Source organism: Bactrocera tryoni, chromosome 3 (genome assembly GCF_016617805.1).
Source record: "Bactrocera tryoni isolate S06 chromosome 3, CSIRO_BtryS06_freeze2, whole genome shotgun sequence".
NCBI lineage: Eukaryota > Metazoa > Arthropoda > Insecta > Diptera > Tephritidae > Bactrocera > Bactrocera tryoni.
The window spans coordinates 74,726,314-74,737,942 of NC_052501.1; the positions used below are offsets into that span (position 1 = coordinate 74,726,314).

General features: G+C 35.2%; 1 protein-coding gene across 2 annotated transcripts; it reads left to right on the forward strand.

Moving 5' to 3' along the window:
- The first annotated feature begins 3,510 nt into the window (after positions 1–3,510).
- Positions 3,511–10,373, forward strand: LOC120771287 (proton-coupled amino acid transporter-like protein pathetic). 2 transcript variants are annotated; one of them, XM_040099218.1, is made up of 7 exons: positions 3,511–3,659; positions 7,832–7,896; positions 7,957–8,185; positions 9,037–9,158; positions 9,215–9,754; positions 9,814–10,058; positions 10,123–10,373. In XM_040099218.1, exons 2-7 carry the CDS (start codon positions 7,832–7,834, stop codon positions 10,299–10,301), a joined length of 1,380 nt encoding a protein of 459 aa, XP_039955152.1. In that variant the 5' UTR covers positions 3,511–3,659; the 3' UTR covers positions 10,302–10,373. The 2 variants fall into 2 exon arrangements, with proteins under 2 accessions (XP_039955152.1, XP_039955151.1); XM_040099217.1 differs by having other exon boundaries at positions 3,511–3,648.
- Positions 10,374–11,629: the final 1,256 nt, after the last annotated feature.

An 11,629-nucleotide genomic window follows, 5' to 3' on the forward strand; every position in this document is an offset into this window, starting at 1 on the left:
TACGGCATCGATGTTTTCTGGCACAACGGCTGTTTTTGGACGACCTTCACGGAATTCGTCTTTGAGCGAGCGTCGGCCACGATTGAATTCGTTGTACCAGTTTTTCACAGTGAAAAATTTTAGTTCATTGATGCGCTCTTGTCGTGATAATCCACGTCGAAAGTTGTGAAAAATGATCGCACGAAAATGTTCACGAGTTAATTCCATTTTTTGGCCGAGATGAATTTTTTAATTCCCTGTAAATAAAACAATTCACGATTAAATGACAAAACGTTCTGAGTGATGTTATGCTAAAAAATGTCAAACTTTCCAAAGGAAATGTCAGATTGCACCTGGCAACACTTAGTGTTGCCCTAGGCCAGAATATATATGGCTGCCCTCGTATTTGGTCATATTGAGACATCCGTCGAATACGTCCGGAATTGCGGAAGAACAAGTGATGGATTTTACACGTTGATAATGCACCATCGCATCGAGCCACGATTATGACCCATTTTAAAGCCAAAATCTCAATGAATATCATCGATCAACCAACGTATTCAGCAGATTTGACTCCGTCTGATTTTTTTCTTGTTCCCCAAACTGAAATTGCAGCTCCGTGGTTACCGTTTTCAGTCGATCGAAGAGATAAAGCAAAATTCGCTGAAGAAGCTGAAGGGCATCCGAAAAGGTGCTTGTGAAAAGTGTTTCGAAATCGTTGTCGGAAGGGTATTACATCTGTTGGGCATTACTTTGAAGGCAAAAAAAAAAAAAATATTAACGAATAATTAAATATTTTGCGTTTAATTTACATTTTGCGGCATTACTTTAAAGGCAAAAAAAAACAAGTAAGGAAGGGCTAAGTTCGGGTGTCACCGAACATTTTATACTCTCGCATGATAAGGTGATAATCGAGATTTCATTATACGTCATTTACATATTTTTCAAATACCGTATTTTTGTACAGTTTTATTCCGCTATCATCATTGGTTCCTAATGTACATATATACTCGTATTATACAGAAAAGGCATCAGATGGAATTCAAAATAGCTTTATATTGGAAGAAGGCGTGGTTGTGAACCGATTTCACCCATATTTCGTACATGTCATTAGGGTGTTAGGAAAATATTATATACCGAATTTCATTGAAATCGGTCTAGTAGATCCTGTTATATGATTTTGGGTCCATAAGTGGGCGAGGCCACGCCCATTTTCAATTTTTAAAAAAAGCCTGGGTGCAGCTTCCTTCTGCCATTTCTTCCGTAAAATTTAGTGTTTCTGACGTTTTTTGCTAGTCGGTTAACGCACTTTTAGTGATTTTCAACATAACCTTTGTATGGGAGGTGGGCGTGGTTATTATCCGATTTCTTCCATATTTGAAGTGTATATGGAAATGCCTGAAAAAACCACTCTGTAGAGTTTGGTTGACATAGCTATAGTACTTTCCGAGATATGTATAAAAAACTTAGTAGGGGGCGGGGCCACGCCCACTTTTCCAAAAAAATTGCGTCCAAATATGCCCCTCCCTAATGTGATCCTTTGTGCCAAATTTCACTTTAATATCTTTATTTATGGCTTAGTTATGACACTTTATAGGTTTTCGGTTTCCGCCATTTTGTGGGCGTGGCAGTTGGCCGATTTTGCCAATCTTCGAACTTAACCTTCTTATAGAGCCTAGGAATACGTGTACCAAGTTTCATAATGATATCTCAATTTTTACTCAAGTTACAGCTTGCACGGACGGACAGACGGACGGACAGACTGACGGACGGACAGACAGACATCCGGATTTCGACTCTACTCGTCACCCTGATCACTTTGGTATATATAACCCTATATCTGACTCTTTTAGTTTTAGGACTTACAAACAACCGTTATGTGAACAAAACTATAATACTCTCCTTAGCAACATTGTTGCGATAGTATAAAAATATTGACGAATATTTAAAAATTTTACAATTTGCGGGTTCTGCTTTGATGTTGACTTATTTAGCACTATTTGGTAAAAGGTTTAATTGCGATGTCTTAGCTGAATCCTGAGCTACAAATCTTTCATAATCGAAAATTCTTTGGAAAAAGCCAGATCAATTTCGATAATTTCGTATGACACTTTAATAGACCCTTTTTTCAATATCTACGAATAGTAAGTAACCACAGTCAGTTAAGTTTCGCTCAACTTTACCGAAAAAAGTAGCCTTGGTTGAGATAACCAAAACTTAACTGACACATGCTTGTAACGGTCATTGAGAAAACGGCCCTAGTAATGTAATGAATCAAATTCAATAAACTAGTACCAGACGCTTCACTGACGTAAATCAAGGCAATAAAATGTTTATGTTTTAGTATTTAACAACCAAATTACTTGCATACCGGTATGAATCATACTCATTAAACGACGTTTAAACTTTATTTTTACCATTAACTTCCTGTACAAATATCAGATAATACATATATACATATGGCTGCCACTACAAAGGTGCCATAAATTAAAAATCTGCCACTTAAGTATACGAGGTACATACTACAGGGGCATTACTGATACTTGTTCTAATGCGTATTGGAGCTTTTAATTAAAATATAAACCAGACAATTGTCAATCAAATCATTAATTGAAGCGTTTATATTTAATTAATTAGTTCGGTAGCACCTAACATTATTTTAAATAAATGAATGCGTTATTATAGGACACTAAAGCAGAAATTTCCGCTGAAGAGTGAACTCAAGCAGGTATGATTTACATTTGATGTGCACTCAAAGGGGTCCCCAGCGAGTGGGTGCACTTAAATGTGCTAATTTTTTATATTATTATCTTAAGTTGTACACAATTCACGCTTATTTGCTTTCTAACACACGTAAAAAGTGTGCTGACGAGCTTAAGTATGTTAACTAAATTAATTAGAAATTTATAACTGGGTTCTTAACGGTTAACTTTCGTTTACATTGACTACAGACTAAGCAATAAACTTCTCGTATTAGTTAGTCATTTTGGAAAACCCATGAGTCAACTTCGTTAATAGCCTTGCTGTGTGCTATGTTGAAATGCTGCTCGCTAAAATATTTTCTGGTTAAAACAACAATGCCGTTATCCGTTTGAATTCAATACAACAAAATTTGTGGCTACCATGCTGAACGATTACAAGTTCTTTTCATGTTATCTCAATTTGATTAAGCTAATCTATTTGATTTATATGAGTGGCTTATTCGATTGGCCACTCGCCATAGTTTAAACCCTGTAGGACATACACATTTATGTAAAACTTTTTCCTTTGGCAATGAACTTTTACTAAGGTACAATTATAAATTGTGTATCAAATATGAAACAATATTTTTTACTGTGTATACTCATGTCCATTTACGATTTATATTATCAAACCTTTTGTCATCGGTATTGTATAATACATATGATAAGTTTACTTGCCTCTAGTGATTGGTTTTAAAGTGGCACCTGAAAAAAAATTTGCAGCAATTATTGGTAAATTGGTAATGCACTTGTCGATATAGTGACTTTGTAATCAGTCGAAGTCGGTCAATCCGCGCGTGTGGTTTACGTTTTTCGAAGTCGCATGAAATAAAATCGCAAAATAGAAAAATATATTAATGAAAGAAGAGAAAGAATATTGTTTTCGAAAAATTAAGTACTAATCAACAATAATTCTCACTTAATTACGGTACGTTTCAGGTATATATTTGTAAATATATATTAAAATATAAATATATATAAAAAGTGTAGACAAATGCGGTTTTGAAACGTAAGAGTTTAGTGCTAACAGATAAATAATGTATTTCGGATCGATTTGGTGTGTGAAGAAAGTATTTTTTTTTTTTTTGAAGTGCCAACATGTGGCCAATATATGAAAAAACTAAATTTTGTGACGAGCTCGCAGTTTCTTCAGAGGCGATACGTGAAAAAATGAAATTCAATTCGAATACGAACGGTGAAATGAGTCAAATAAATAGATTTCCTTATTATTTTGCGCCATACGCTAAAAAGACACGAAGAAAAGCTACACTTTCAATGAAACCAATCTTCATTATCGGCTTCAAAATAGGCTTCTAGTAGCATGCCAACGCCTAATCTAATTTTCCAAACACTTATTATAAATCTCCACTGGTGTGGACTAGTTTTCAAGATATACATACATATTAAGAAATATCAGCTGATCAAATTTGACCCGGACTGATTAAAAAAAATATTTTCAGGTATTTTAATACCAATCTTCAACACATATATATGTACACTTGTTGTAAATTTCCACTGAGATGGACTTCAGTTTTCAAGAAATATTCTGAAATAGCATCTGATCAAATTTGATCCGGACTAATAAATAATAACACAGTTTCAGGTATTTTAATACCAATCTTCAATACATATATAGGTACACTTGTTATAAGCCTTTGCTGGGATGACCTTCAGTTTTCAAGATATACATACATATTAAGAAGTACCATCTGATCAAATTTGACCTGGACTGATTAAAAAGCTACATTTTCATGTATTTTCATAACCGTCTTTAATATATCTATAAACTTGTTACTAGCCTCCACTGGGATGGCTTTCAGTTTTCAAGATATATTCAGAAATACTATCTGATCAAATTTGACGCGGACTGATAAAAAAAAACACATTTTCACGCATTTTAATACCAATTTTTAATACATATATACACTTGTTATAAACCTCCACTAGGATGGCCTTCAGTTTTCCAGACATATTCAGAAATACCATTTGATCAAATTTGACCCGGACTGAGAAAATATACATTTAAAAGTATTTTAATACCAATCTTTAATACATCCATATACTGGTAATAAGTCGTGACTGTTATGGCCTTCAGTTTTCAAGACATATTCAGAAATAGCTTCTGATCAAATCTGACACGGACTAAAAAAACGAAATTTTCAGGTATTTTATGCCAATCTTCATCGCCATCAAAATTGGCAACAAGCATGCAAACGTTTGACCCAATTTTCCATAAAGGCTATACAGGTGTTATTAGCCTCGACTGAACTTCACTACATTCAGCGAATTTTGGTTTTTTCGTTTTAGGCGTAGTTTTGGAGCGTCATTCCCTCGATCTGTTTCGAAACCATATTCATAAACCCATATCTCATCGGTAGTAATAATTCATTTAATGAATTTGGGGTCGTCAGCTATATTGCATCTCTTTTACCGCCTGTACTCGACGTCGTTTATAAAAAAGATTCAAATATTTTACTACGATTATAGAATTGAATACGAGTATAGGTTGGTTGGCTGAAAAGAGAGGCTCATAAGCCTCGAACCGCATGCGGCCGCATTGGGGCCATAATTACACTCATTGTGCTATCGGATTGATACCAATTTAAAACTTATCCAGCAACTCTGTGAATTTGGTAAAAGAAAACTTGATTATTTTCCACTCCAGCACCTTCTCTTATACTCACAATTTTGTCCCGAAAGACTAAATTTTAGACATTCACCCTTTGATCTGTCAGTGAATATGTAGATTTCGCCGTTGAAACTCCCAATCAGAGAACTATTGGCGCAATCTTCTCTGCTGGGGAATGAATAACCAAAATGTAATCATACGATCTATAAGATATACTTTTTAAGATCGTCTGCCATCTCTCTAATGCCAATAGAATTATAATTGGTTGTTGTCGTCATTAACAGAGGTGAATGGAAGCCTCGCACAATTCGAGTATTCATTGATTTCCCGACCAACAAAATATATCGATACGGTTTTAGCGCGCAGACCAGAACCGTCTGAGTCAAATTTGATCAGATGGTATATGTTATTTTAAGCTTGTTGAAGTGAAAACTATACCGTAATAGGTCAATTTCCCAAATATTTTGGAATCATGTATGTCCATGTATTCATATGTCCATAAATGAGATTGAGAGTGCGAATAGTCTTAATCTCGCTACGTATATAAAATGGAAACTTAATGAAACCGTTAAACCTCTTCAACACAAATCGAGATAGTGTCAATTATGACGTGATAAGCAACCTCAATGACGTTCACACGGCCATATCTGTGAAATTGTGTAAACAACTAAAGGAGATACTCAGGAAGTAATTATCTTATCAGTACTTTATCCGCTGGTAAATTAATAATATAAAAGATTTATGGCAGATATGCTAGCCAGTTTGAAGAAATTGCTCTATTTAAGGCTCTTGGTTTCTTGGATAGTCTAAATAAACTGAAAAATAGGGTATTAACTAGTCATGTGGAATCATTCCGCGATCCAGTTAATATTATTGAGATATTTTATTCCACTAGTGAAGTTACATGGAGGCTAGGAAAAATTATTGACCATTTTCAGATGAAAACTGTCACATGACACATTCACTGTTCGTGATAAGCTTTCATTCGATACGATATTAATGACTAAGCGATTGGGATTTATCCTAAAAGAGCTTGAATTGCTGGGTAGCAGCATGCTCAGTTCAATAATTTTACCAGAAATTAGAGCAATTATTAAATGGCTTCCAGCCCGGGGCTTCTGTAAGGACAAGTAAAGAAATCGAATAACAGAAACCAAGAGTGAACTCGTAATTAGAAGGGAATACGTCTCGACACTATTAAGAAGTGCTGTCACAACCTACCGTGATAACGTCATCGTCGCTTCAGTTTTCCAAGATAAGGCGAAAACAGCTATAAAATGGCTTAACAAAAACTCGGTTATCGTTGGATTACCGGCTGAGCTATTTAAAACCGACGACGAGAAGCTGAAAAAACACATGTTCCAGTCATTAAATGGGTTGGTCGGATGAATACATTCCCATTGGAATGTGATTATACTCTGTCCGTTCTATCCCCGCAGTTCTTTCGAAGACTTGAGTACATTGGATAAAATTATTGAACCTTTTTAGTGTGGTTATAGAGCTAACAAATCTACCAGAGACGAAATTTTATAATACGTCAAATTCTGGAGAAAACCCTCGACAAACAGCTCGACCTCACTTCTTCTTTGTCAATTAAATAAATTTCCACATAAAGGAAGACCCCGCAGTACTTTCGAAGACTTAAGAACATTGGATAAAATTGTTGAACCTTTTCAGTGTGGTTATAGAGCTAACAAATCTACCAGAGACGAAATTTTAGAACACGTCAAATTCTGGAGAAAACCCTCAACAAACAGATCGACCTCACTTCTCTTTTGTTGATTCCAAATATGCTTCCGACAGCGCTGATAAGAGCTGCCTATTCGACGACATGTCTATATGTAATATCCCTGCGAAACTCATGTGATTATACCGAAAGAGGTTGAGCACAACCATATTCGTCAAAATCTGGGAAAACCTTCCTAAGACGTTCGATCAGCTCCTTAAAAATTATGGAAGACATCTCCAAGCCGTTCGGTACCAAACGAGGTTTTCCTCGCGTCTTGGAAATTACGTCATTGTTGTCGTCAGCTATATATGTATTAGGAAAGGTGACGAACTCTTGTCAACAGAATTGAGAGAACTGTTCTCAGCAAGATCTTTTGAGTCGTCCGCGTGAACGATGAGTACCGAAGAAGCTGAAACCACGAACTGTGTGCAGTCTACGGCGAAATGGCTTTAGTTCAGTGAATAAACTATGTATATTCAACGAATTCGTTGGTTAGATCATATTGGACGCATGCTGGATTCTCCAGCGATTAGCTCCTTCGACTGAAGACCCAAGGATGGACAACGAAAGCAATGGCGCGCAAGGGACCTACATATGTGCATTTGGGATGTACAACTGGCATGACCTCGCAAATGATAAAGGCAACTTAAAGCCAAGTTAGCAGAGCCAAAGAAAGAAGAAGAAGAAAAAAATGTCCTAAAAGTTTAATGCATTTAAAAAATATATAACAAGATTTCTTTTTATTTTTTACAGATGACAGAGTCAAAAGCTAAAGAGGCCTCAAAGTCAGAGTTGAGCCTGAATGATTTCAATTCACGGTTAGATAGTAGATAATGAATAAACTGTGTAATTATATAATAACTTACTACAAATTTCAGCACAGACTTGGTGAAAACATCGGAAGATGATGGTGAATACAACCCAGCGGATTATAGAGATCAAGCTAAAGGCCAGTCGACAAGTGGCGCTATGGCGCATTTCCTTAAAAGCTCATTGGGTAGCGGCATTTTGGCCATGCCAATGGCTTTTAAATCGGGCGGTTTGCTGTTCGGTATGATTGCGACGTTGGTGGTGGGCTTCCTCTGTGCGCATTGTGTGCACATATTGGTAGGTTATGGAAATGCGGCAAAACTAAATATTAGAAAAACATTTATTATTTAGGGGCGGTATCTCAATGTCTGGTTAGCAACCATCTGTCAGTTAAGTTTTGGTTCAAAAAGGGTATTTACCGAAAGAAGGAGTCTTGATTAAGTTAACCAGAACTTAACTTACAGATAACTGCTAAACGGACATTGAGGAAACGACCCTTATAGCATTGACAGACGGCAGCGTTAAACCAGATCAATTGCATTTTTCGGGATTAATTCAGGAGTTACCACAGCTAACTCCGTTGCTGAATCCAAAAATAACTCTCAAAATTTTAGGGAGTTTGTGAGATTTTCGTTGGCAACATTGTTAAAAATGGCCAATTTTCATCTATTGTGAATGAAATACAAGCAACCCTGACAGCTGTTTATCAAATTCTCAATATAATATCAATAAAACTTCTATGTTATGATGCATTTTTAAAAATAATGTGTTGATATGCTTTTGTAATAAAAAATGGTTTGGTAAAATTGGTCGGCTAACAACCGTAATGTTTATCTTCTATCAATTTTCATTGAAAATATTATAAAAAGGACAATGAGCTGTTTATGAGAGTTTCAAACTCGCATAGCTGCCGTCTGTCACCTACAAATTTTGATCTGATTAAGTGCGCAGTTAATCCGGATTAACGCTGCCGTCTGTCAAGGCTATTAGTCAATTAATAAATTGTCTGCAGGTAATCTGGATCCGAAAAGCTTGAATTATGTCATTTATTTGAAACAATTGGCAATCCTTCTCGAACATAAGCGTTCAATGTATCAAACAGTAATTCAAAATGTTTTAAAGTTCACTATGTTCGCGCTTTATTTCAGGTAAAAACCTCACAAAGCATCTGTAAAGACATCAAAGTGCCTGCTTTGGGATTTGCTGAAACTGTGGAGAAAGCCTTTGAAAATGGTCCCAAACGTTTGCGTTCGTGGTCGAAATTTGCAAAGTAAGTTAATTATTTCTTTAAAAATTCTCATATTCACATTGATTTCTCTCACATAGAGTTTTTGTGGATGCAAGTTTAATGGCAACATATTACGCCGCCGCTTGTGTGTATATCGTGTTTATCGCTAAATCATTTCACGACGTCATCAACTATGACACCGGTCTTGAGTGGAGTGTGCGCGCTTATATTGCACTGACACTCATACCCTGCCTATTGATTGGTCAAATAAGAAATCTCAGATGGCTAGTGCCATTCTCCGCAATGGCAAATATTTTCATACTGATCACTTTCGGTATTGTGCTGTACTATTTGTTTAGCGAACCATTGGTATTCGACGACAAGGACTTAGTTGGTGGAATCACAAAGATACCACTTTTCTTTTCCACAGTTATCTTCGCTATGGAGGGTATCGGCTCAGTTATGCCCGTGGAAAATGCAATGAAGAAACCACAAGACTTTCTTGGCTGTCCTGGTGTACTCAATTCATCTATGATCGTTGTTGTATTATTATATGCCGTTATCGGCTTTTTAGGTTATGTGCGTTATGGTGATGCTGTGCAAGGCAGCATTACATTGAATTTACAAGAAGGCGATGCGTGAGTTGCATTATATGAATGTTATAATTAATTATGTATGTACTTACAATATATTATAGTTTGGCTGACACTGCAAAATTACTGATGGCTGTGGCGATACAGTTTACTTACGGCTTACAGTTCTACGTGCCCAATGACATCCTGTGGAAATTGATCGCACACAAATTCAATAAAAAAAATCACAATATTATACAGATAGCTTTACGTACTGTTATAATACTGATTAGTGGTGGCTTTTGTCTTGCACTACCAAGTCTGGAAATTTTCATTAATCTTGTCGGTGCTATATTCTTCTCAATACTCGGTATGCCATACACATATTTATCATTTCGTGATTAATAAGCATTAAATTTTTATATTAATTTTAGGCATCTTCGTGCCCAGCGTTTGTGAGTTAGTTTATTTATGGCCAGATCGTCTCGGATGGGGCAAATGGAAGCTATATAAGAATATTATATTATGTGCATTTGCAATATTTGCGCTAGTATCTGGATCTTCCGCTAGTATAGAGGAAATTATCAAGAGCCTAACAAAAAAGGACAGTTAGAATGTGGAAAAGTATTAACTTATAATTTAAAACTATTTAGTTTAAATTTGTTTAAGTAGTCGAGTTTTAATTGTCTTTTATTGTTTTTTTTTTTATAGAAACAAAATATTTTTTACTTTAGAAATAAACTAAAAAAATACAAGTATTTAACACAATTACGAGACCATAACAACTTCTTTTATTTAAGGGTAGGTACTCGAATCCTTAATTTTCTTTGTATATCAATTTCAATAAAAGAAAAAATTTAAACTATGTAAAATAAAAATATGATAGATACTCACGAATTAATATATAATTGGTTAAATTTTAGTGGAGTACATCATATGCACTAGCCGGACATGCTCGGGTGGATTACAACTCGAATTTAGATTAGAGTTGTTGCTATATATGCACATTGTCTAATCCACTAAGAAGTGTGTTTGATACAGATTTCAATATACAAGTACTTGATCTTGCCATAAATTATGTTACAAAGTTTACAAATGCATGAAATCGTATTAAAGAGCATTTTTTTCCGCTGACGTGAAAGTTTTCATTATATAGGTTAAACCAATTCTTCATGCTGCAGAAGTTTGTATTAAGCACAATGTCATAATGTACCAAAAAACTTCCAAAGATGCAAAAATTCTCCTGTAAAGGCATTTCACCTCTTCATTTATGTGCACAAGGGGATAAAACTGAGGCTAAGTGTACCATCTGGCTGTTTTTGCAGGCAATACACTCTCAACGGTAAAGAGCATTGAATCTTCCAGCAAGATTCTGATCCAGCACACAAATCAAAAGCCCTGCAGTGAGAGCAAAAGTGACAATTACGATTAAAATTTTTTACATCACTCATATAATATATGTATGCATAATTAAATAAATTTAGCTTCATTAAAAAATGTATTATAGTTAATTTGTTATACTGGTCTGAACTTGTAACTGAACTTATGTCGGAACTAAGTACTATTGTATATACTAGCTAAGTGCTTATATAAAATATTAAAAAATGCCAACTTAAATAGTTTTATAACAAATTAATCTCAACTTTGAATTACCACACAATATCGCTTTTCACTTCAATTCACTTTTATTGTGTCCGCACTAAATGTCATGATGCTCGTGTTGAATCGTCAATTCAAACGGCAGGCAACCATTTCGCTGCATTTGAACGAACGAATGCATTTGTTTCCTCTTTGCAACTTTCGTGCATCTTCATAATTCACAATAGATTCACAATTAAAAAATACTTAATGCAATGTAACTATAATTATTAAACAAAACGCCAAAATTATATGCTTGCTTTTTATTAAATGCTAAATTGCAAAAATAATACAACATTATAT

Coding starts and splice junctions, on each gene's coding strand:
- LOC120771287 (XM_040099218.1), top strand. CDS start 7,832: ATGACAGAGTCAAAAGCTAAAGAGGCCTCAAAGTCAGAGTTGAGCCTG. Junction 7,897..7,956: donor CTGAATGATTTCAATTCACG/GTTAGATAGTAG, acceptor TACAAATTTCAG/CACAGACTTGGTGAAAACAT. Junction 8,186..9,036: donor CGCATTGTGTGCACATATTG/GTAGGTTATGGA, acceptor GCTTTATTTCAG/GTAAAAACCTCACAAAGCAT.